The 26,749-nt window shown below is 47.2% G+C and overlaps 1 protein-coding gene across 9 annotated transcripts in view; it reads right to left on the reverse strand.

Moving 5' to 3' along the window:
- The window catches only part of LOC135902820 (uncharacterized), a 225,092-nt gene that overhangs the window by 111,506 nt on the left and 86,837 nt on the right, over positions 1-26,749 (reverse strand). For 5 of the 9 annotated variants that reach the window (XM_070532433.1, XM_070532431.1, XM_070532430.1 and 2 more), the window contains exons 1-5: positions 22,759-22,868; positions 17,332-17,433; positions 13,847-13,909; positions 12,501-12,566; positions 2,616-2,681 (exon numbers count right to left, since the gene is read on the reverse strand). In XM_070532433.1, coding sequence (XP_070388534.1) covers positions 2,616-2,681; positions 12,501-12,566; positions 13,847-13,909; positions 17,332-17,433; positions 22,759-22,788 — 327 coding nt within the window. In that variant the 5' untranslated portion in view covers positions 22,789-22,868. Of the gene's footprint in view, positions 1-2,615; positions 2,682-12,500; positions 12,567-13,846; positions 13,910-17,331; positions 17,434-17,790; positions 17,873-22,758; positions 22,869-26,749 lie in introns of those variants that run through there. The other 4 variants (XM_070532435.1, XM_070532434.1, XM_070532436.1 and 1 more) reach the window with 4 other exon arrangements.

Here is a 26,749-nt window from a genome sequence, read left to right on the forward strand (position 1 = left end):
TGCGCGCTTTTCACCGACGTCGCTTAAACGCGCCGCGCGTGGCCGCGCGCGCGCGTTACGCCGGACTATATCTTGCCCTTTAGAATTTAAGCGCTTGCTCAGTTCCCATGGCCCGTAAGCTTTTGCTGCCGACTGCACATTTGCAGCGCAATCTTAGAGATTGTATGCTTAAACTCGTGACCCGTGTACCGGAGCAAGGCAGTCGCAACGTCCCGCAGAGGCAGCATTGTTACACTGCAAAAACAGCCTGGCATAGCATCCGCTCAGTCTTTTTCGCTGGAGCCAGGATATTCCGTAATTGAAAGAGAGGGCGCCCATTTTTTAAGCCTCTTAATTGACAAAAGACATTCAAATTCACTCATCCTACGCGCTCACGTGCTTATGGAAATATCGCTGAAAAGCACACGATGCGACCTGTTCGGGAGACTAGTTGGTTGTTCGCGAGTTTTCTGCACTTTCATTACACTTCTGACAGCTTTACAATCCTGATACGCTTAGAATTTCCTGACATCCGGCGCCTTGAACGTGAGTGGCACTGGTTAACACTCCCAGGGCCAATCTTGCACACGTACGCAAACACACACAGAAAGCGGACAGGAGAACGGCCGCCGCGGTAATTTAATTTGTAAAATGTCACGCAGGTAATGCGGAATATGTGGATCGCCTCCAACCTTCAGCAAGCTATGCTGTCGGCCACTTCCATTACTTCATTATCTTACCATAACATAGGAAATGGTTTCCCATCGCTTTCTCTGAATTTGTAGTCTGTTTTTTATGCTTACGACTAATAAAACAGAAAAAATCTTAGAGAAACCATCGACGATGACTGTAAATGTAAGCGAATGATGCGGTTGAAAGCGTATATTTGTCGCAGTGACGATATTTAGGTAGCGCTTGCTGCCTCATTCCGTATGCCTAATAATTATCAAATACGTTGCGGTAGTATAAGTGGCTATTCATGCAAAGAGATTCGTGACACGTGTGTTGGCACTCGCGGCGCAATCGCCGGCGTAGTAGGAGACTCGCGTCTTCTCCTCACGCCGCCGGAGCCCGTAGCCACCATGCGCCACTTAATAAGACTGTTCAAGTTTCAGACATCAGGTACAACATTGTGAAGCCTAGGTAGACTTCTCGCTCTGGCTGCGTTCGCCGTTCAATATAGTTCTACCTTTTTTTAACGAAACTGTGCGAAATTGTTCTTTATAATGGTGCAGTATTTAATGAAAAAAGGTTTGATACATAGAAACGGGCAAACTGCGGCTCATAGCTGCTGATGCGTTAGTGTAGATCAATTAGCTTTTCGTTGTTTTATTGCGAAGCAATACTACTTTAGGTCGCACTTCAGCCCGTTCCGTGGCGAGGCGGTGGTAGGCACCATTGACCTTTAGCGTGACCTCGCTGCGTGACGTCACACCATGTGACCTAGAGTGACGTCACCCCAGCTGTGTAAAAACGGTGCCCCATCTCACGCCGTCGCGAGGCGAGGCGGTAGCCACCAACGGCGGCCTAACTCCCGCTCCTCTCACCAGGGGCGCTACGGTCCGAGTTTGCCCGACAGTGAGTCTCCTTCTAGTAGTTCAGAACCCTGGAACGCGACTAAGCGGCAGAGGCGTGTCCAAGAAACCCCGGAACAGCGGCAGCAGCGGCTCGAGAAGGAACGTGCGTTTCGAGCGAAGGAAAACGAAAAGCGAAGAAAACAGCGTGCAGAAGAAACACCCCAGGAGAGACAAGAGCGTTCGAAGAAAAGACAGGGGAAATCTCTCACCAAGGCTGGCCCGAGTGAACCCGATTTTTCGGCGACGACGCCGTAACGACGCGGAGAAAATGGAGTGTTACCGCACCGTCGGCCAATCGATACTGGAAGATTTTTTAAGGGGCACGCTGGTGAGGGAAATGTTTGTCGGCATACACGGATTCGACGGATGACTTCCTCTTAGATGATTCACTGTAAGCCGTAACACTAGCATAACCCAAGACTACCACCAGCCATACTACCAGCTGATCCGAGAATAACACACTATTGCTTCGCACTCACCAGGCTTAACGAAGCTAAGCCACGGCCATTTTTTATTTTCAAGTTTTTATTTGGAGCCCGTCACGGCAGCCTCACGTGCACGTTCGCGCGAGCAAACGCCGTTGTTGCGCGGTGAAGTTTTGACGGAACGTGCGGATTGCTACAATGTCGGGACCGAACTTGTTCCACAGCGTTGCACCTGATTTCTGAAATGGATTGTAAGTGACATTGAGGTGCCACAGTAAGAGAGGTAGATGTGAGAACGGTTAGATGTCGTTCCCGAGACCTTCACCACAACATTTAAACCTTCAGACGTCCGAAAGCTCTCACGCGAAAGCATGGGCGTTTGAAGAACTATAGCAGTTCATGAGAGTTACTTCTTGTCCTGTTTGTTGGCTCATGCTGCACAATGAATAAGTGAGCACAAATAGGCAAGAAAACACAAGTGTTGTTTCGTCTAGTTGTTTCAACCTCGGTCCACTTGCACAGGTTCGCACGTACTATAACTTTAAACACCTGCTTTGCCACTCAGACTACGGCTGGACAAACACATGAAGGCGGGAAGTTAGCAATACGACAAACAAATCGGTCGATTACTTACGGGGCTAAAGATGTCAAGTTCCTTCTCCAAAGGCGAAACCTTGAACAGGGTTCTGTCCACGTAGTTCTAGAGAAAAAATAGAGAGAGTAAGATGACGCGCTGACAAGAAACCTGCGGCGCATAGGTGGAAAGTTTTTTATATTTCTCAAGGGGGGGGGGGGGGAGGGGTCCGACCAGCTTTCCAAACCCTCATATATATATATATATATATATATATATATATATATATTGTGAGACGAGGTTTAGGCAGCCAGTCTCTTCTTTATTCTCCCGAGACAGAGCCCCACCACCAGGCCCCAAAACGGTGATGATGAGTATGTACAGGTGAGAATATGAAGCGTATGAATAATGCTCACACTAATTTCCCCGCACGCGCAAGCGGCCAGCCAGGCCGCGACTTAGCCAGGAGGGGAACGCCGAACGAATCGTTTTAGGCGCGAAACGTGAACGATCTCCGAACCGCGACAACGATGGTCGGAAGAAACGTCTACGGGAGTAACGCGATAGTTCACGGGGGATGTTTGTTCGTTAATAATATAGGGTCCAAGAAAGCGGGATTCAAACTTCTCGCACAAACCGGGTGCACGAATGGGCGTCCAAAGAAGCACTTCCTCTCCGGGACGAAAGGAGACGTCGCGACGAGAGATGTCGTAACGTTGCTTGCGATCTTGCTGGCTGACTTCTGTGTTGAAGCGAGCACGTTGACGGCATTCCTCCAGTCTCGAAACGAACTGTTCGGGTGTACTGTCTGAGGTGTTAGTTGGAGCATTGAAGAAAGCGGCGTCGATGGTGAATGTCGGTGAACGGCCGAAAACTAGGTAGAAAGGTGAGTATCCCGTAGTTCGTTGGATAGCGGTGTTGTGAGCAAAAGTCACGAAAGGTAAAAGTTTGTCCCAATTGTCGTGGTTTGGCCCGATATACATGGATATCATATCTATTAGTGTGCGATGAAATCGCTCGGTTAAGCCATTTGTTTGTGGGTGATATGCGGATGTCGTCTTATGAATTGTGCCACAAGCTCCGAGTACTTCTGCGAGCATTGTTGACATGAAAGTCTTGCCGCGGTCGCTTAACAGTACACGAGGGGCACCATGGCGCAGCACAATGGCATCTAGAAAGAAGGTGGCGACGTCGGAGGCTGAACTAGAGCGTAGAGGAGCGGTCTCTGCGTAACGTGTGAGCTGGTCAACAGCTGTCACGACCCATCGATGACCCGCTGGCGTTATGGGCAGAGGGCCGACTAGGTCTATCCCAACGATAGCAAACGGTGTCTCGGGACATGGGATGGGCTGTAAAAGCCCAGCAGGAGGCGAAGTCGGTCGTTTCCGCCGTTGACACTGAACGCAAGAAGCGACGTACTTGGCCACAAAGGTAGACATGCCTGGCCAAAAGAAACGGCTCCTAACGCGGTGGTATGTTTTGTGGAATCCCAAATGGCCAGCAGATGGGTCGTCGTGCAAGGCTTCAAGGACTTGCGTGCGCATCGAGCGTGGAAGAATAGGTACCCAGCTGTGTCCGTCGGCGTTGTATATGTAGCGGTACAGCACATCGTTGTCAAGCTTAAAAAGTCGCAGTTGTCGACGTAATCTGGCATTTGGTGCATATGTAGTTCCGCACAGGCGTTGGATGAGGCTGTCGCAGTAGGGGTCAGAACGTTGACACGAGGCGAGGTGAGTGAGGCGATTGGAAGATAACGTGTCAGTAACCGAGAGAGGTAGTAACGGTAATAACGGGAGTGACGACTTAGTCTCATCATCAAGGGGCGAGCAATGGAGAGAAGTACTCGAAGCTAATAATGGCAGCGGGCAGCGAGAGAGAGCGTCGGCATCTTGATGCTTTTTCCCAGACTTGTAGACAACGTCAAAGTCGTACTCTTGTAAGCGTACCACCCAGCGACCAAGTCGTCCGGACAAATTTTTGATTGACGACAACCAGCATAAGGCGTGGTGGTCGGTTATGACCGTGAAATGGCGTCCGTAAAGATATGGTCGAAATTTTTGGATCGCCCAAACTACTGCGAGACATTCCTGTTCTGTGATCGAGTAATTCATTTCGGCAGGTGTTAGTGCGCGACTGGCATAGGCAACAACTCTCTCTCGCGAGGTGGTATCACGCTGTAAAAGTACAGCACCGATCCCATGGCCACTAGCGTCGGTGTGCAAGCAAGTTGGTGCGTTCTCATCGAAGTGACAGAGGACAGGGTCGCTGGTTAATGCCTGCTTGAGGGCTTGGAAAGAAAGTTCACATTCATCTGTCCAAGGGAAAGCAGTGCCCGACGTAAGCAACTTGTGTAGCGGCGACGCCATGGCTGCAAAATGACTGATAAAGCGGCGGAAGTAGGATGCCAGGCCTAAGAAACTTCTTAATTGCTTTTGATTTTCAGGACGAGGGAAGCGATGCACGGCAGCAACCTTTTCGGGATCTGGTCGAACGCCATCTTTGCTGATAAGATGGCCCAATACTTTGATGTTCTTTCTGGCAAAATGGCATTTCTTTGTGTTGAGTTGAAGTCCAGCGTTGGAAATGCAAGTGAAAACTTCGTCCAAGCGCTGAAGGTGCTGACTAAAAGTTGTAGAAAAAATAACGATGTCATCTAAATAGCACAGACAGGTCTTCCACTTAAGGCCACGTAAAACTGTATCGATCATGCGTTCAAATGTTGCAGGGGCATTACATAAACCGAATGGCATTACGTTGAACTCGTAAAGTCCGTCTGGCGTTGCAAAGGCTGTCTTGTCCTTGTCCGCTTCGTGCATGGGGATTTGCCAGTATCCGGATCGGAGGTCTAAACTAGAGAAATATTCTGCACCCTGGAGGGAGTCAATGGCATCGTCAATTCTTGGCATCGGATATACGTCTTTGCGCGTGATCTTATTAAGGGCTCGATAATCGACGCAGAATCGTACGGAGCCGTCTTTCTTGCGAACCAGCACGACAGGAGACGACCAAGAACTGGAGGATGGCCGAATGATGTCTTTTTGGAGCATGTCATCAACGTTATCCGCAATGATTTTCCGTTCTGCGGAAGACACGCGATACGGGCGGCGGCGTACAACCGAACTGCCTTCGGTTTCGATGCGATGTACTGCGACGGAAGTGCGCCCCAGGAGCTTGGAGTGGACGTCAAATAAGGCTCTGTGTTTGTGCAGGAGTGCCAGAAGGTCTTCTTTCTGCGCAGTGGTCAAATCAGGATTTATCGCGGCCGTTAAAGCAGCGGCAGCAGTGTGGTAATCAGTTGTGGTAGACAAAGGTGGTGATTCGGTGTGAAGCGGTACCAGCGAAAGAGGTTCGGTGTCAGTAAAGCATGTCACAGTAGAGCCCTGGGAGAGCACAACTGGCGAAGAAGTAGGGTTATGAACAGCGACTGAGGCTCTACCGTCCTGAAACCGTACTAGGCTAGGAGAAAGGCTAAGCCCACCAGAAATGCAGTAACCACTAGGTGCAAGGAACACATCACCATTAATAATAGTGTCGGAAGTCAGCGTCAGAATATGCTCAGTGCCCGCGGGAATGAAACAGTCGGTAGACGTGACAAAACGCAGGCTGTGATCATTGACAGAGGACGAAGAGTCAGTGTCTGTCATATGAATAGTTCGCTGACGGCAAGAGATTAAGGCTGAGGCGGAGGACAGGAAGTCCCATCCCAAAATCATCGCGTAAGTGCACGAAGACAGCACGACGAACTGAATGTGGTGGAGGATGCCATCAATGAAAACGCGCGCAGTGCAAACACTGGAGGGCTGAACAAGAACTGCATTAGCACAACGAAGGGGAGGTCCATTATACGGTGTCTTCACTTTTCGCAATCGAGAACACAAGTCAGCACTAATAACGGACAGCGATGCACCTGTGTCAACCAAGGCTTCGATTCGGACACCTTCAACAAACACCAAAAGTACATTTGACGGGCGCTCCGGAGGCGTTTCACGTTGTCGAAAAGATGCAGCTTTCCCTCCTGAAGCTGCACCATTTAGTTTTCCGGGCGGTGATCGGAGGACGAAGTAGCCGGTCGTAGAGGGGAAGAAGAGCGCCGCATCGGTGATGGAGAGCGACGACGTGGGAAACGCGATGAACTGGCAGGGTTGAAGTCCTGTGGAGATGGGGAACGTGGTGGATAATAAGCGTAGTCAGAACGCCAACGTCGTGGTACAGGGCCAGAAAACTGATCCCTTTCAAAGCCGTCATAGCCACGTCTTTCATCTTGCTGACGGCGTCGGCAAAACCTGGAAATGTGGCCACGGATGCCGCAGTAGTAACAAACCGGTCGAGGTGGGCTCCATGCGTTATAAGACGGAACAGGCGATGGTCTTGCAGTGATAGGATTCAGGGACATGTGCGGTGTAGGTGCTTGTTGTGGTGGCTGCTGGGGGGGTGGCGCTATAGAGGCAACCTGAGCGTACGTTGGCGTATGGATAGGTTGCGGGCGCGTGATTTGCGGGCAGGTCACGGCAGCTAGCTCTTCCCTCACAATATGGCGTAGGCCGCCACCAGGAGGCGTCAGATGGACCTCAGGAGGGTTTGACGAAGCTTCGGCGTGCAGTTCTTCGCGGATGATGGAGCGAATCAAAGCACGTAGCTCGCTGTCGTTGGACGCCTTGAAATCAGATGTGTCAGGGTGTAAGCGGAGCATATGAAGGTCATCGAGACGCTGACACGTACTGATGATGTCGGCGACGGTAGTGGGATTCAGCACGACAAGAGCATTGAATGCCGCAGTCCCAATACCCTTGAGCAGGTGGCGTACACGGTCACTCTCTGCCATCGAGGTGTTCACGCGGCGGCAGAGGGCGAGGACGTCCTCTATGTACGAAGTGTAGGACTCGCCTGAGTGCTGTACACGCTCAGCAAGCTTCTTCTTAGCGATATCGGAGCGGACAGACGAGTTCGCGAAAATCTGGCGTAGCTGGTGTTTAAAGATGCTCCAGTTGACCATATCGAGCTCATGATTGTAAAACCATGTTTTCGCAACTCCGGTTAGGTAGAAGGCGACGTGAGCAAGTTTTGCTGATTCGTTCCAGTGGTTAAAGTCACTCACGCGCTCGTAGAGCTCCAACCAGTCTTCAACGTCGTCACCTGGAAGCCCAGCAAATACCGGTGGATCCTTCTGAGGGGTGGTGACTGTCCAAGAAGGGGTTCCCGCAGGAGTCGGCAAGGTGGATGTCGTGGTACTGGTCTGCTGGTCTTGCGACATGGTCGAGTGCAGTTGGTAGAGGCGGCGACCCGAGCGGAGCTCCAGGGATGTAGCGTAGGTGAAGCTGGAGAGAGACCGGGAGCGAGAGGGCGAAGGCACCGGACAGCACACTCCACCACTTGTGAGACGAGGTTTAGGCAGCCAGTCTCTTCTTTATTCTCCCGAGACAGAGCCCCACCACCAGGCCCCAAAACGGTGATGATGAGTATGTACAGGTGAGAATATGAAGCGTATGAATAATGCTCACAATATATATATATATATATATAGAGAGAGAGAGAGAGAGAGAGAGAGAGAGAGAGAGACTTCGTGTTACCTCGAAGAATTGTTCGCTGAAGTGACGGTGTTATATGAGAATTTACAAGGCCTCATAGCAGGAGACAGTTCAATACCTAAGCCTGAGTCCTCTCCCACCATCTGGCATACCTCGGTGGTGTAATGTTCCTTTCTGAAATTGTCGTATACTTTGCTATCACTAATACTTCGCCTTTGCGGCGAAACTGCAGCCTCTCTCTATCCTTTCTTTCTTTTTTTTTTTGCCTGCGAGTCCGGGTATAAGCGCGCCTGCGCATGTCTGATGTTGGTTCTGATTTCAAGTGAATCCGGCTTAGTCTCATTTGGGTTACTGAGTGAATTATACAGGGTGCCCCAACTATCATGGACCAACTTAAAAAAAAAAACAAAGCTGTTGCGTCAATAAAAGAAAACCTAGTGCATATTGTTCCCAGTACAGTGGAGTAGCTGCCAGTAATTTCTCGTTCCTGAAATTCAAGTTGACGATTGCAATTAATTATCTAATTCGACAAGTACAGTCCCAATTATCAAAGTGTAAGTGGGGCATTTGTAGGCAACCCCAGGCACTGCGAAACGACATCTAAGAGCGGTGTTTTCAGCGACATAACAATTGTGTGCTATTTTTTTTTCTGACTGGTAAACAAACCTCACGAAATATGAAAAATACCACGTGACTGCGCTCCCACCTGCATCATAAAGCAGCACCCTCAAATAAGCTGATATAAAGCAACTGCGTTGCCTGTCGCAAACCCGAAACAAACAAAACATACATTCACTTCAGTGTGCTCTTATTATCTATGAATTTGTAAGCGCCGTTGAACACCAGCTGCTGCTTAGAGGACGTGTTCGAATAGGTCTCCTTCTGCAGCGATGCAGTACTGAGTCCACTTTATTACATCTTCAGTGGCCTTCTTGATTACCGACGCTCGAATATCTGGCAGACATTCGTTACCCTTGTCTTTAGGTAATCTGACGTCCGTCTCGATCATGTAAGCAAAATCTTTCACATAACCCCGAAGAAAGAAATTGAGTTGAAAGCGGTCAATTGACCTAGCCGGCCAATTTACAGGCCCGTGACTTTCAATCTATTGCGCATGAGAAGTCGCATCCAGCCAGTTTCGTGCTCAGCCGCTGCTGTGTGCTGGTGCTCCATCTCGCTAATATCACAGAAGTGGAGACGTGACAGCGGAACTTCACTGAGAAAATCGAACACCACTCCTTCAAGGATTTCGTCCACGTAGCGCTGTCCACTCAGTGTGTGGCGGATGAAGATGTAACTGATTATAACACCGCCATAAATTCCGTACCTCACATTGAACGACCACTGGTACTGGTGCCAATAGCGCCTTACCCAGTGTGCATTATAGTCACTCCAAAAGTGTGCATTATGTAAATTTACCTGGACGTTTCTGTGAAAATTGGCTTCACCTGTACACATGGTAAAAAGTCCGGCGACTCATCGGCTTTTGTGAGGCCCCAATTCGAGAGATCTAGACGATCTTACAGGTTCCTATCTTCCGATCATTGGTGCTGGTTAAGGTGGTACGGGTGGAAGGCTGTCGTTTACAATCCTCCAACCTGATGACTTGGAAATTGGTACCTGGGCGGCCACGTCCGGCACGCTAGCATGAGAGTTTGTGGCCATAAATGCTAGAACATCCGTGTTTAGGCTAGGGCACTAAAAATAGAGTCCTATGCCACTGTTTTTTGAAGTTACCGATTTTTCTCAGGTTTTCGTCATTTCGTCCCCTTTCCCCTCCCCCAGTACAGGGTAGCCAACCGGAGATAATCTCTGGTTAACCTCCGTGTCTTTCCTTTGCCTTTCTCTCTCTCTCTCTCTTTCGTCATTTCTGATGATAGTCGACATGTTTGGTCTACCCCCGCACTTCCATGATTGATATATATTGGCGGCCTTCCTCTTATCATTTCCAGCTCCCAAGGCGAGGATAATTTTTACCATTGCTCATTAGAGAAAGACATGGCGACTGAGACGAAACGATATGCGCCTTTAAACATTTGCACTGACGTCAATTCGCTTTTGTCGTGATAGGTACAGCGGCAAACAAAAAAAAGAACCATCGGTGCGCTTTATCTACGCTAAGACAATAGCTATCACAGCTTGTTTCAAACTAACACCAAACGCGACGTGTTACTTCGGCCGAGGCGCGGCCGATAAGGCACTAGCTCGATCATGATGTTTTCCAGCGAAGCTGTATTTGGCTAGCCGATTCTTCCGACCGTCCATCCAATTGTCGTCTGTACGCCTAAAACCCCACCGGCGCAACCCTATGCGAATGCAAAAAAAAAGCGAAAAAGAGAGGCGCGCGATTGGCTGCGCCAGTAGTGGCGTCGTTGCTCTCCGTCGCAGCCGAGCATGTGCGCAGCAGTTTCTTTCCGGCTCCGCAATGGGTAGGCCATGCGTCATTCGTACTCCTGAGGAGCAGGCAGCTTTTGATCAGCAATGCCGAGAGCAGAACCAGGAACGAGCTCTTCTACGCCATTACGATGCTGCAGCCCGGGCACAAGAACAGGCTCGTGCAGCCGGGCGCAAGCAGCAACTGCGTATCGAAGATCCGGCAGCCTACCAAGCCTTCATTTATTGAGACTCAGGGATTAACCCAGTGACAAACGCCGGGGCCACACATTTCAGTTTCGCTCGTTGACCACCTGTACAGAGTACTTGAGCAGTGATTTGTTTTCTTTACTTCCTTAATTTCGTTCTGACTAACTCAGAAGGAGCGTGATCGAGGATGCTGCTTTATGATGCGGGTGGGAGTGCAGTGACATGGTATTCGCTATATTTCGCAGGGTTCATTTATCAGTCGGAAAGAATTAGTACGTCGCTGAAAATACTGCACTCAGATGCCCCTTGGCTGTGCCTACAAACGCCTCATTGACACTTTGATTATTGTGATAGTACGTCTCGAGTTAGATAATTAATTATGATGACCTAATTATTAATCAGTAACGAAAAAATTACTGGCAGCTACTCCACTGTACTGGAAAGAATATGCACTAGGTTTACCTTAAGTAACTCATCACTTTTTTTTAAATCATGGCGCATGATAGTTAATTGGGACACCCTGCATATATTTATGACTTCTGCATGAAAATGACAATGTTTATATTCCTATTCAATGTTTCAAATTATTAGAGTGTGTTTTTGAATGAGTCGTTAGCTTTGCTTACTGGAAAGAGAAGTGATACTGAGACAAACATCATTCACGTGCATTTTACACGCTGTTGATGAATGACTCTGCCGAAGGGGTCGCTAAGGTATACTTTTTTTTTTCGGGGTCAAGAAACCCGGCAAAGCATTTTGAAGCGAGTTGAGCATGCAGCAGCATATTCATTCTCTAGACATAAGCTATCCAGACCTTTTAAAATAATTAGTAATTGACCAGCTCCTTTTCTTTAAAAATATAATAAACTTTGTCCTGTGCATATATGCATCGTATCTGTCCAGTACAACGCCTAGGCTTGCTCGACACCATCATCCGAATTCACTAACACCTTATTTAGCACGGGCGGATGTATTCAAGTATTCTTTTTTTCCCCGAACTATAACAGACTGGAATAACTCTTTGTTGCCTGTTTCAATTGATTGACTCATTATACTACTGTTGTGTCTTACCACCCTATTTGATTGAATCATTCATTGTAATATTGTTGTGTTTAACCACCCTGCTTGGACCTGTTCTAGGTCTGCAGTATGAAATAAATAAATAAATAAATAAATAAATAAATAAAATATTTAAATATATTGTATATGTGCATGGTGTTTACAGTGAAAACTTAAAACAATGTTGAAGTGAGAAAATACGGACGAGGCAAACGCTACGTCTACTTCAAATGCGCTTGTCCTCCGATTGTCATGATTTGCAGAAATAAAGAAAAGTATGAATTAAAGTTCGTGCACGTCCGCAATAACAATGATGCTATAAGTTATTAGCCACAATAAAATTTTAAGTGAATATGTCGAGACAACTCAAAAGAAACCTCAAATGCTGTGGGTGACAAAACTCTGGCAATGAAACATGAGGTGGGGGGTTGGGGGCTAGGTTTCAGCATCGCTGGGGGAGGGCACTCACCCCTCCCCCCCCGGGAAATCTCCGGAGAGGCACGGGCCCCAAAGCACCTTCCCCCCCCCCCCCCCCCCCTGTAGTCGGCGCATATGCTGTGGCGTGCTCTATACCCCACGTAGCGAGAGAGATAAACGGGTTGGTAAAAGCAGAAAGGTTAACCCGAAAATATTCCGTTTTGCTACCCTGAACTGGGGGAAGGGCAAGGGGAATTGAAAGACAGAAAGAATAGCAGAGAAGAAAATACAAAGGCATGAAAAAAGCACAAAAAGTAGGGAACGCCCGTGAGCACTATAGGCTGTCTATGCTGCAGCGTACCTGAATGGCCCTCTGAGTGCCATCGTTGCCGACTATGATGTGCGCCATTCGAAAGGCTAGCAGCTCCTGCAGATAAAAAGTGACATGTGTATTATATGTATAGAAATTTGTCCTCATTTTTTTTGCTGTTTTTGTCGCCAGGCTACAACACCCTCCTGAAAACGACCGAGCATCTGCTTTCAAACAGTTAAGACCATGTTAGTACGATGAGCATTTGCATTGAAAGGAGTGGCAGGAAATCGCTGGGCTTCGGCTGCCTAACACAAACACACGGTTTTTGGTGGCCCCATATGACCTTGGATCCGACGTTGTATCTCATGTTTGATGCCGAATAGTTGATTACTTCGATTTGTCTAAATGAGAATATTCAATGCGGTCATAAGTGCGCTCTTTCAAAGTACCAGAAATAGCTTTTAACAGTTAAATAAATCCAGGGCTCAATAATTACATTGGAAGGCGATCTGCCCACACTGTACATAAGAAGGGAGGCTTCATTTATCCCCGACGCTTTCTTGCACCACCAATACACTTTGGGGCCCGTTTAGTTGTGGCAAGAAAGCTATTTGCACATTCCTCACCTGTTTCAATCCCTGAGGGATTTGTGTAATACAGGAATGAAGTTAGTAAAGAGCCTCATTGCCTGAATTCATATTTTAGTTACAAAGTTACAGCACACCTCGGAGAGGAACATCTGAATTCATATTTTAGTTACAAAGTTACAGCACACATCGGAGAGGAACATAACCTAATCTCACACCAGACTGTGCAATGATAAAGAAATCAGACGTATCGTATACGTCAGTATTCACAAGGCACTAAGTATACAGCGATGCATGCTTTTTACTTCTCTTCGTGGAACGTGAATCGTAATTCAAAGAACGAGTGGCATGGAAAAAACAACTGAGAAGAGGGCAATGAGTGTGACTCTGAAGAAATGGCGAATTTCAGGCACAACACATTACTTGTAAGGAACATGAAAGGACTGGACGCGAGTGCACGGCTATGCAGCAAAGTTCTGAAAAATAACATGACACAGACTTCTAGGAAGGGTTTCCCACTGCTGCCCTCCTGCGCATTATACACCTGACCACACAGTAAGTTACACTCGACAATAAGTGTTGCCAGGTGAAGCCACAGCCACTCGATGCACCTTTCAGGCAGAGCTGTGAAGCAGTTCCCACTAGTACCGTTGCTCCCTTCGGATAGTACACTGGCTGGCATATGACAAAAATCTGTACGCCACTCTTTCTAGTCCATGTTTCTGACCTCTAGCGATCACGCTCCTGCGAGGATTTTTTTATGCTGCCGTACGCGATAAAAAAAAAGTAGTGGTAGAGTCAACTTACAGTGACAAATAGAGGAGCATTTGCTTCCATGCATGCTTTCAAGTCGTCTTGGAAGGCCGCTAGCTGCATTCGAGGAGAAGAAAGGGAAGGAATATTACTATGCACCGAAGGAGCGACGTTTGAAGAGACGTCTCGTGCCTCTATTTGGAAGCGTGCTGTATAGAGCGCTTTATCGTCGAGGAACAACATAGCCTCGAACCAGCGCACCCCGCCCCTTCCTTCCTCACACTGGTATGTCCGGATTCCGTCTTCTCTCAGCAGTAGCTTGTAATGGTAGCGGTTTTATTTTGAATTAGTGTGATTCTAACGGGTTCTGTCAGGGATTTCTGTGATGTCAGATGACTGAAGGTTGACGGGCTACAACTCTGCCGTATTCGGCTGCAAAAGTAAGTTTCGGAAGCAAGTGTGAAGTGCGCCTTCAGCTGCGGCGACTTCGTGGACACCACCGCTGTGATGGCAGAGAAGCGTCCGCTTTCTATTGCCAGCATAAACAGAAAGGACTTGATGTCATCGCGTGTATGTTCGCAAGGTTTTGTTCCCAGCGGGCGCACAGCGACAAACTCGCAACTCGGCACCCAAGATCAAACTGGGATATGAAAGAAAGGTGCGTATTTCAAGTCTGTCAACTACTGCGAATTTATGAAGTTAACTATTTCTTCGGGCACGCACGTTAAACTTATTCTGTTCAAACAGATCCTAGCATTATCATGCTAGGCAACCAAAGTGCTGGCAGAAGTTGATCGAGGACGTATTATGAAAACAGTACGTGCCGACTAAGAAGGCGTGTTTCTTTTCCATTGTGTAACCAAACCCATGCCTACAGCGTGCCAGCCGGCCCTAGTTCACATGGCCTCTCCCGTGCTTCCTAATTTCACCGGCAAGCTGTCGATGTCACTCATCGTGCGCTGTATTAGTGCAGAAAGTAAAGTTGCCGTTGAAACAGTAGTGGTTCGTTTTTTCAGTTTTCTCGGGTACGCGAGGTGCGCTTGCACGCACAGGCACCATTCAAGACCTAAGAGTGCCCATCATTTTTCAACGTGTCGCGTGGGTCTGGTTGATCGTGGCCTATTCACAGCCACTATCATCAGCTCATTCTGGCCATGTTAACAACCCTTTCGATCGAGTCATTTTACAGTTATTTATTTTGTAAAGCTTGATGCCCGGGTGCCACATAAACAATGTTTAGAGAATCGTACCGCTAAAATTTTAGGATCGCGAAAGCTAGCAAAGCGTGCTTCCTGAGAGCTTCGCAGTCATACCTGAACTGGGATGTACGCTGGTGCGGCCCACCCCGTGACACGTGGAGATTGTTGATTGTTGAACTCTGATTGTTGTCGCCTGAGTGATACCTTAATAGAGTTCAAGGCTAGAGATACAATAATAACACGTTACACGTATATGTTACGTATCGCAATGTTCAGATTTGACACGCCTCCTATTTCGATCGCGGGGAGTGCTGCGGGAGCGCCTTTGGGATGGTCGCCGTTCGATAATACGGCTATATCGAGGCTAAAAGCTTAGTGACGACACCGTAAGAAGTTTTCCAATCCAAACAACTTGTTCACACCTCTCGGGAAAGCGCGAAAACTTATAACTCGTCGTCAATAGCGCGTTTTCCATGCACCCTCCTGCGCAATCCCTCATGCCAGCATGGCGCCGCGAGATAAACGGCTCTGCGATCGCAAAATGGCGGCACCCTCAATAACACGGTCTACAGTCATGTACTAGACGTTCCTACTACGCTGGAAAGGTGCGCCGCATGTGGTTAATTGGCATGAATATTAGTGAATGACAAGGTCATCAATCCTAAGCTGCGTCACATCAAATTTGGTATGAAATTTAAGGAGGACCTTTTTTTATACTTGTACATCTAAGCATCACGAGCAAACTTTTATGTTAAATGTCTCCCATACTTTGGCGTTGTATCATCGTTCTCACAATACCGCTCCCTTTCAATCAAAACAACCTAGCCCTTGCTGCTTCAATACTTGAGCTTCAGGACCAGACAACGATCACGAATTGGCACAAGAACACTTTTTCAGCCTCTTTCTCATTTGAATTTCTTTTCCGTGTGTGTGTGTATTTTGGTCCCTTTGCTTCCGTACCTATGTCCAGGTGCTTGTGCATTTGTAGGTTGTTTTTTTTTCGATCTGCGTGGATTATGTAAGTTACATTACGTAAAATTACATGGAATCAATTTAAGCAGCATCTAAATATTCTCCTTCATTTTCTGCACGTTTAAAACGTAGAAACAGTTTCTTTTATTGATGGCCACTCGCAGCCCTAGTACTTCTGACTGCCCTAAGTATCACAACAAGACGAGCGTTCTGGCAGTTACTAATCGCGTGCTCCTCTATGTAGAAGATGATAGTGTAGTTCGGATGATAGGTAGGTCAGTTTTAATCATAAAGCTTATGCAAGATCAAACCTCTGGAGAGCACACAAGTTTACTACCGCTGAACTTCTAGCGTACAGAATGCACAACCAAAATGTACGTTCACTCGTGCCATAAAAAGCAAGTTACGTTAGTACCTATGCTAATATATTTCTCACCAGAGACACAACCTCTTGACAAGTGAAAGTCTTTGTCAGTAACAATCACGAATAACTAGGAACATGGCGTTTTGCTTGGGGCATTAGTGTCAAAACATAATATAAGCAATCGTCCCCATCAATGATAATAAGGAAGAAGCTTATTTTCCTCTTTAAAAGTTGCAAACGCATACGTTAGAGGTCCGATCGACGACATGCGACGACTTCTACCAGTTCTCATTAAACGTTCTGTGGCCATGTTAAGTTACGCATACGCCAGTATCATCAGACCAGCAGTGGTCTCAGGAACTACACTTCTATGAGGGATGATGCACTGTTCTTAAAGTTTCGATTCTGTCCAGGTGTTCACACACTTTTCCACACACTGTTCAGGTGTCCGCCTTGTGCGAGGTGTTAGCCAGTAGGACGTGCCTTTCTCTACGCAGTTTTATTAAGCGCAGTCTCCTCTCTCTTTTTTATGTTGTTTATTGGCGCGTACACTTCACCTGAACCTGTGAATGCGTGCAGTAGGTGTATATCAGGTTCCGCATAGACTAACGAAGATGGGAGCGTGCTGTATTATATGTCTTTGTCCTGGATGCACTTTCTAAGGTTCATAATTTTCTATTACAACGAAATACTGAAATGCCCAAACATTCCAGAATTTTGCAGAACTGATTCTCACGAAACAAAAGTGACCGGCGTTTCAGACACATGCACAAGTGCACGAAAATGCCTTGATGAATCCTTAGACCTTGAGCTCTCGCTGGCTAGACTCAGCGAAGTCTCAATAGGTAACTGACTTCTTGCCCCTTTAATCAGTGGAATATATATATTTCACACAGTTCTAATTGTGACATCCACATAAATACAAGTAACTGCAGAATTCGAACCATGCGAGCAATACTAACAGCAAATGCGGTTGTGGTAAGGGATGGTAAGGGTGGACTTACCATCTCTTCTTCTTCAGTTACCGCCAGGCGACACAGGTACTCGACGCCAGCAGTGGCTAACCAACTGGTAGGTGTCGGCTGAAGCTGCAGATGCCTAGTCCACTGCAAAGTATTAATTACATTACAAGTATAAGCAGGTGTTGCAAACGAAGCCATAGAATAGTGACTTGATAAATTGCTAATCGACCATTCCCCACTCAGTAGCCGTTCGACCTAATACCCCCCGCCCCCCTTTAAAGTTCTTGTCAGAGAGCGACTGCAGTGGCGATTGATTTAATTGTACAACACAAATAGAAACTAAGCTATGGCGAGGAACTTTCAAAAAGTCAAGAGGGGTTCCGGAGAAAACACAACCTGAATGTAGAGTGCGCAAGAGTATTTGTTTTCACTGCGGTGTCCATTAGTCATGAGCTGTACACCGGCTGCGTGACAACAGCTAGATGTTTAGCAAGTACGTACCCGAAGCAGAAGATAACGGAGCAACATGGGGGCTTGGTATGTCTTACAAGTGTGCTCAAGGCTAAAGCCGCAGGCTACGTGCTGAGAATTGCCCACAGTCCTCTTGCACCGCAAAGCGGCTAACACAAGATAGCTGAAACAGCAGAATATAAAGTGCTTACAAACATTGCACGAGTCACACGCGCTATGGGAATCTAAGTGGAGCTTTCACTGGAGTTTCTGAAGAATACTGTTCCTCTTAAGCGACCATCTGCAACGATAGAGCACACGACCAAGTAAGGCACAGTTTCACGATGAAACGCCTCGCTCAGCATTACCTTGTGGCGTTCGAACATGCGCGCCGTACCCATGACCACTCAAAAATGCCGAAAGCATGACAACGAAGTTATGACGCCAATGAAATGACTGTGATACGACGACCACGTCCTGGCAGCAATAGAATGGCCATGTGGATGACTGTTAAGTCATGCCGACGCAACGATGACGTGACAAAGGTTATATATATATATATATATATATATATATATATATATATATATCTTATAGTGCTAGGTAAAGAGGAATTGTTCAGTCTTCAGGCTACCTTTCAAACTCAAGAACTTGATCGTGCTACAAGGTAAACAGAACAAGTATTCAATTTCAACAGTTTCGATCGGTGGTGCTCTTCATCTGGGTTGGCAAAAAAAACCCTAATGAAGATCGGACCACTCAAGCTTCATATATATATATATATATATATATATATATATATATATATATATATATATATATATATATATATATATAAGATGCAGCGGTGGCGTAGAGGTAGAGCATCCGCATCGCGTGCATGAGGACCGTGGTTCGAACCCCGGTGCCGCGCAGTTTTCCACCACATTAAAAAAAAGTCCGCGTGTTAATAAAATTGCGTTACCGGTGACCAGAACCAGTAACGCACTCCCTCACCAGAACAGCATTGGCCACCTTGGTTCAGTACTTGGCCACAGCCTCCTATATGCATACAACAATCAAACGCCGGCCCTCAGTCCCCAGCAGCTGCGAAGCAACTGACCACGGGGGCGGTCAGACCTGTGACGCAGCGGAGGGTGCTAAGAATACCAGGTTCCGGACAGGCCGCTGTTGGAATCTGAACCTGGCAACGCTTAACGATAGAACGTTATCCATAGTGAGGGTAGTCTAACAGTGCTATTGGAGGAATTAGAGGGCAGTACATGGGATATAATAGGGCTCAATCGTGGTAGGAGTACAAAAGAAGCGCATAGAGAGCTAAAAAGCAGGCACGTCCAGTGCTACCGGGACTTAACGGAGAGACGAAAACGATGAGTCGGATATAGGATTAATAAGGATATAACTAGGATTATTAAGGGTATAGCTGGTAACATACAGGATAACTATAGCATTAACGAGAGGGTGGCAGGTCATGTTGTGAAACTTAATAAGAGGTACCAAATGGACGTCGTACAGGTCTACGCCCCTACATCCAGTCATGATGACCAGGAATTCGAAAGCTTCTATAAAGTCAAAACAAAATACGCTGTATTGATGGGAGACTTCAATGCCATGGTAGCCAAGAAGCAGGCTGGAGACAAGTCAGTGGGGGAATATGGCACAGGCTCTAGGAATAGCAGGAGAGAGTTATTAATAGAGTTTGCAGAACAGAATAATATGCGCATAATGAATACCTTCTTCCGCAAGCGGAAATAGCCGAAAGTGGACATGGAGGAGCCTGAATGGCGAGACTAGAAATGAAATACAATTTATTCTCTGCGCTAGCCCTGGCGTCATACAAGATGTGGACGTGCTCGGAAAGGTGCGATGCAGTGACCATAGCATGGTCTAAACCATAGCCTAGACTTGAGGAGGGAATGGAAGTAACTGGTACATAAGAAGCTGATCAATGAGTTGCGGTAAGAGGGAAAATAGAGGAATTCCGGATCAAGCTACAGAATAGGTATTCGGCTCTAATTCAGAAAAAGGACCTTAGTATTGAAGACATGAAAGATAATCTTATGGGCATCATTAAACAGCGTGCAATGGAAGTTGACGCCAGCTGCGTTAGACAGGATGCCGGTAAGCTATCGCAGGAGACGAAAGATCTGATCAAGAAACGCCAAATATATAAAAGTGTCTAACCCTACAGCTAGAATAGTTCTGGGAGAACTTTCCAAGTTAATCAACAAGCGTGAGCCAGCTGACATAAGGAAGTATATTATGGATAGAATTGACCATGCTCTCAGGAACGGAGGAAGCCTAAACGCAGTGAAGAAGAAACAAGGCACAGGCAAGAATCACATGTATGCGTTAAGAGACAAAGCCGGCAATATCATTACTAATATGGATGAAATAGTTCAAGTGGCTGAGAAGTTCTATAGAGATTTATACAGTACCAGTGTCACCCACGACGATAATGGAAGAGAGAATAGTCTAGAGGAATTCGAAATCCCACAGGTAACGCTGGAAGAAGTAAAGAAAGCCTTGGGAGCTTTGCAAAGGGGGAAGGCAGCTGGGGAGGATCAGGTAACAGCAGATTTGTTGAAGGATGGTGGGCAGATTGCTCTAGAAAAACTGGCCACCCTGTATACGCAATGCTTCATGACTTCGAGCGAACCGGAATCTTGGAAGAACGCTAACATGATCCTAATCCATAAGAAAGGGGACGCCAAAGACGTGAAAAATTTTGGACCGATCAGCTTACTGTCAGTTTTCTACAAGGTATTCACTAAGGTAATCGCAAATAGAATCAGGAACACCTTAGACTTCTATCAACACAAGGACCAGGCAGGATTCCGTAAAGGCTACTCAACAATAGACCATATTCACACTATCAATCAGGTGATAGAGAAATGTGCGGAATATGACCAACCATTATATATAGCTTTCATTGATTACGAGATAGCGTTTGATTCAGTCGAAAACTCAGCAGTCATGGAGGCACTGCGGAATGAGGGTGTAGGCGAGCCGTATGTAAAAATACTGAAAGATATCTATGGCGGCTCCACAGCCACTGTAGTCCTCCATAAAGGGAGCAACAAAATCCCAATAAAGAAAGGCATCCGGTAGGGAGATACGATCTCTCGAATGCTATTGACAGCGTGTTTACAGGAGGTATTCATTGACCTGAATTGGGAAAAATTGGGGAAAAGAGGTAATGGAGAATACCTTAGTAACTTGCGATTCGCTGATGATATTGCCTTGCTTAGTAACTCAAGGGACCAATTGCAATGCATGCTGACTGACCTGGAGAGGCAAAGCAGAAGAGTGGGTCTCAAAATTCATCTGCAGAAAACTAAAGTAATGTTTGACAGTCTCTGACAGTTTGAGAACAGCAGGTTACGATAGGTGGCGAGGCACTGGAAGTGGTAAGGGAATACATCTACTTAGGACAGTTACTGACCACGGATCCGGATCATGAGACTGAAATAATCAGAAGAATAAGAATGGGCTGGGGTGCGCGTTTAGCAGGCATTCTCAGATCATGAACAGCAGGTTGCCATTATCCCTCAAAAGAAAAGTGTATAACAGGCTTGCCTTACCAGTACTCGAGTACGGGACATAAACATAGAGGTTTACGAAAACGGTTCTGCAAAAATTGAGGCTAATTGAGGCTGCTTTGGCTGCTAAATTGAAATGCAAATAACTAACCACATTTGTTGTTTATTGCTGCTTTGTTTATTTATTTGTGTATATTTTTTTTACCCACTCCCCTCTGTAATACTTCGGTCTTGAGGGTACAAAAAATAAAATAAATAAATAAATAAATAAAATCCCCTACAAACAAAATTTCTTTTCTACATGCAGCCACAGCCCTATCAAGTTGACGCGTACTTTGCACACCGCTGGGGAAATAAGCATTTATAATTAAAAACGGATGGTATCCTGGGAGACATAAATATATGGCCAAAATTTCACAGTCGCAGTCCATGATTTGAAAAGAAATTTTTGCCTTGTGACAAATTTTACTGGAAACAAGTATCATTAATCCTCCACCTCGCGAGTATCTATCTAATCGGGCCGGCGTTTTCGACGCCATGATGCTTCTTCTTCTTCTTTTCATGTGACGCGTTGCCTCGTGAGGAGCTGTTCTTCTTTTTGTTTTTGACGTAAGCATAAGGTTTGTTGCTGTTTTTATTATTTGTAAGCCGCAGCACAACATTGATTCTAACCTTTATAATTTCATCCAAATCGCTCAACATTTTTTTTTTTTCATATGACATGCTCGGGCAGTATGTTGGTACGAAAGGGAAGGTGTCCATTATGGCGTTGAACACTTTCATCTCGACTTCCTAATTGTGATCCTATACCGATAAATGCTGGACAGTTATTTAATTGTACATAGTGCAGCCCTATAGGAGGGCTGTTGCAGTTACACTGATTTTCATAAAGAACACTTTCAAATTCGTTAATCGGGGGTGAATGAAGGCAGCCAAGTAAGGAGCTCAATACTTCTATAGTGCTGGGAAAGAATCTATTTTAATGTATTTGTACGGCCACAGAAAGGATTACGTTTAAGCTCGTGGTGAAATCATTTATTTTTCATTTAGCCGCTCCACTTGCGCACCGATTACCATGGTGCATTCTCTACCGCTGATAAGATTATAATTTTTGTTGATGACATAATCACTAACAATAAACTGTCGTTGCCCTTTCATTCGTGCTTCTGCTTACTGTGCCTATTGTAACCTCGATGAGTGAAACTCTTATCTTCACCATTTTGTTGCTTCATTCCACCAAAGAGGCATTCTAGGTTGACGAAGAAATGGCGTTTTTTTTTTTAACAGCGGATCTGTTTATGCTTTCAGTCCCGCCATGAAGCACTACCAGAAAACTCGGCATTGCTGTGCGGCGCCTCAAGTTACCTGCGAAAGCACCGAACCACGTAACCTAACCTCCTCGCACCCTACGTGCGTAGAGCAGAGTCGTGACGTGACAGGCTAGTAAAAGCTCGGAACAGTCGACGCAGCGACACACCTCTTTGGGAACACAGCGACACACCCTCATGGGAAGACTGAAGAAAGTCCGGACGCCCGAAGAACAAACGGCTTACCAGGAAGAGCGCCGTACTGCGAAGCGAGAAGCGTTGCGTCGCTGCCGAGCTGATCTGAAACACCGAGCCGAGCTGCGGCTGAGAAGAGGCGACGCCGAGTCAAGGTTCTCGAGTTTCAGGAAGGCGAGAGTCGGCGCCTGAACGCTCTTCGTCGCCAAGAAAGCGATCCCGGCGTGCGACTGCTCGAAAACTCCAACCGTGAAGCTGCCGAGACAACTTTGCATAACGTAGCCTAACCTCGCAAAACCTCGAAAAAGCTTAGTCAAGCCTACTATAACCTCGAAAAACCTACGAACAATTTAGCCAAGCCTACCAACAACTTAGCCAAAAACCTCGCATAACCTGGCAAAACCTACAAACAACTTAGGAAAGCCACGTAATAACTAGGTGATCACAGTGAGCTCACAAACTCCAGCTTTGCACCTCTAGTGCAAGCTGCGCGCGTTTTTTTCATTAATTTTCCGAACACAAGTGAATCAACATACAAACACATCCGCATTTGTGCAATGTACCTTAATGAGGATCGGTGGAAGGGTCCCTGATGCCAAGCATCGTAATCTGGTGAGCTCATGGGGGGACGACCACTGTAGGACCACTGTTTTGGTAGCGACACCGAATGTGGTTGAAGGCAGGGTAAGTGAACAAGAGATGTGCGATGATAGCTACCGATGCGCAAGGCTAAAATACGGACTGCCTTATGAATGTTTATGTAACACTATTTGCAGGCAGCCAAGGTGATCAAGTTTGGATTCGACGTGCCGTAGCTCATAAAATTAACATACATATATTTCTTCCCCTCTCCTCGTTGCACAAGAGAAGAAGAAAACGTATATTAAAGACCTCTAAATAAAGGGTACAACTCGCACCGTGCCATTCTCTAAGCCTTTTCAGCAAGAATGTCTCGTTGAGGAAGAAAGTGGGAACGCATGTCGCAACCACTTGACACGTAATATCGTTCTCTGAAACGTCAACTGTGGACACTGTTCATGACAGCGAGAGAAAAATCTTACGATGCTCCGAGTATAAGTTTGAATATACTGTAAATAAAAATTGAGTATCCTTTGATAGGTGTCGCAACTATAAACAGCATTAATCAGTCACGCTCAAGTAATATAGAATTCTGGATTTGAAGTACAGGTTCCTCCGGGTGCAATCATAGTTGTTCGTATCTTGACAAACATTGAAGTCGTTGAGAACTGCGGCGACTCGCAAAGCGCTATGAACGAGATGAAGCGAGTAAAAAAGTATCTGCACTCGCAACCTCGTGTTGATATCTTTGTAAAATTGAAACAAATTATGGGGTTTTACCTGCCAAAACCACTTTCTGATTATGAGGCACGCCGTAGTGGAGGACTCCGGAAATTTTGACCACCTGGAGTTCCTTAACGTGCATCTAAATCTAAGTACACGGGTGTTTTCGCATTTCGCCCCCATCGAAATGCGGATATCTTTGTACGCGATAGTTTGCGCCTTATGACAAGACGCGCGCTGCAGATTTCAGTGTCGAGTGCGTCCATCAGCCACTATGGGGACCTTGGAAATGAAGCGGTACCTTTATTCAGCAAAACAATTTGTTGATTCACGGAACACGACATGGTCCACCTTCTAGAAAAGGTGCCACAGCACCACAGTCTGTCTCACCGCTTCGCCCTCGATGGGCTCGCCACCGCAAAGCGGCCAGCGAGACATCTATTGACCCCCTTCCATTGTGTTTTGAAGTTTTGCGCGAACGTTCAATGCTCCGGAGCAACGACTTTGCCACGCTTGTCAGCTGATAGCTTGTTAGTCAGGAGTCGGCAGTTTTGGCGCCCTTGCCCAACCATGGGTACACTACCGACGAGGCCCTTGTGCCGCGCCTACAGAACTGACACCTGAGCTTCTTGCGGCAACTGGAGACCATCGCTGCTTTGAGCCACACCAATAGAACTGCCACCTGAGCTTGCCGCGGCAACTGGGGACTCGCTGCGCTGAGCGCCTCGCTTTGCAGCGAGGCGAGCATACCATCCTTAAAGCCAGAGACAGCCCTCCCTTCGTTGTCAGTTCCGACACGGCTACGTGCCGCAAACGTTGACGAGAATACGAGGGCGGCATTGACGACGCGGTGTTCTGCAGGCAGCTTCCTCCACCCCTTAGGCCACGACCAACCAGGCAGCTGTTCCCGAGGAGCGGCCGCGATGTGTCGTGGTCGTTCCGTCGAGGGAGCAAGTCATCGTGACAGCCCGATTTGTTGGCCTTTGGTTACGAAATACTAACGGCACGCCAGCCGCGTCCCAGCTCTGCTGCAGCGTTTGCTACCTTGTAGACCATGACACCCGCTGTTGTATTCACTGCTATGCTCAGCGGCGCTGCACCTGCTGCCCGAACCCCCGCGATGGGGCTACGGTGAGCGAGCAGAGCTTTTCCGGCCCCACATCGCTCTAGGAAAGTGGCTTCACCATGGTCACTCCGTATTCCCACCGTCGCCAATCGCGAGGTTCAACACGAGAAACCGCCAGTCTTCCTGGTGCTTCCACGTTCGCGGCGGCGTCCAACAAGGCGCTCAGCAAGGATATGCTGGCACGGTTGTTTTACGGCCTGCCACAGCAGGACCCTTTTGCCAGGTGCTCTTCGAAATTTCCGGTGGGGTGGAGCTGCGGGTAAGCAAGCACCTGGACATCGTTGTCGTGGATGAGGATTCTCCTGGGCGCCTGCAAGACCTGCTTTCCACGACGGAGCTGGCAGGAATTGACCACTTGCAGAAGTACGACTGCGCATGCGCAAACACTGGCCGCGGGGCGGCGCTTCGTGAGCGCCGTCTCCGTGGTTGGAAAGCAAACCATATATGAGCAAACTGCGCTGCTCGGGCGTGACATGCCGGCCAACTGAGTCGCTTTCGGCTGCACGAGCTATTATTATAAAAATGGAAATAGTAACTTCTTCAGATTTCCGCCCGCGAAGGTTAATGTGGAGAAGTTTGCGGACGGCAGCGGTGAAGCGGTCGAACCCGGACGGCACGCCGTGGCAGCTAACAGTGCATTCTAGGATCTGTGGCTTATGCAGGCAACTTCTATTCCCTTGTCATCTCCTGCCAGTTCTGCCACGCTGAACAGAAGGCCAGCGACGTGCTGGCAGGGCCCGTTGAGGCTTTTAAGTATAAAGAATGCAGTTTTCTTTCGCGCTCGTCACTGAGTGACCCTGAGTAGATGCGAGTACGATTAAGCGATTTGTGAAAAACGGCGCAAACAGATGCGGCCAGTCTATGTACGTCATGTCACTTGTGAGTCTGCGCTCGTCTTCTTTTTTTTCCGTACATGTCAGTTGTGTTGCGCTCTCTTCCAACATGACTTCGAACCAATTCGTCAAACTATCTGCCTTGATGAGTATTCGCGAGTGAGCGGGAGCGTACAGGCCTGCGGAAGCACGCGCTGCCCATATTTAAGCTAATATAACATATAATAAAATAGGTTGGCGTAAGCTTTGAGGCCTTAGCGCTCGCAAAAACAAACTGAATAACCTACCGCATGCGAAATTTGGGATACGGCTTCGTAAACCACAAGCATGCAACACAGCAGTTTGGCAAAACAGCACGAGATGAATATCAAATTTGCAAGCTAGAACGTGTACATCTGTTGTTCCATGCAACAACTAAGAGTTCGGGGAATGCGACAGGCATAAAGCACTCATCCGGCCACACATTCACAGTGCTCTCCGGCAATGTCGACAATGGCTTTTGTGAACCATGCTGTAACCACGTAGATGCCCGACTTCATGGATGGTGTGTACGTAGCTCCTATGAGGCCAAGTGGAAGGTCCACGCTGTTTACGTTAAGTTTTATGTGCTTAACTTAACCCTCTTTTTTTAAAGCCCATCGGCGGTGTGCTTGACAAACGGACGAAGTGTTGGCATGAAGATAACCCCACGCATTGTCGCTCATT

The sequence above is a fragment of the Dermacentor albipictus genome, chromosome 1 (genome assembly GCF_038994185.2).
Source record: "Dermacentor albipictus isolate Rhodes 1998 colony chromosome 1, USDA_Dalb.pri_finalv2, whole genome shotgun sequence".
Classification (NCBI taxonomy): domain Eukaryota; kingdom Metazoa; phylum Arthropoda; class Arachnida; order Ixodida; family Ixodidae; genus Dermacentor; species Dermacentor albipictus.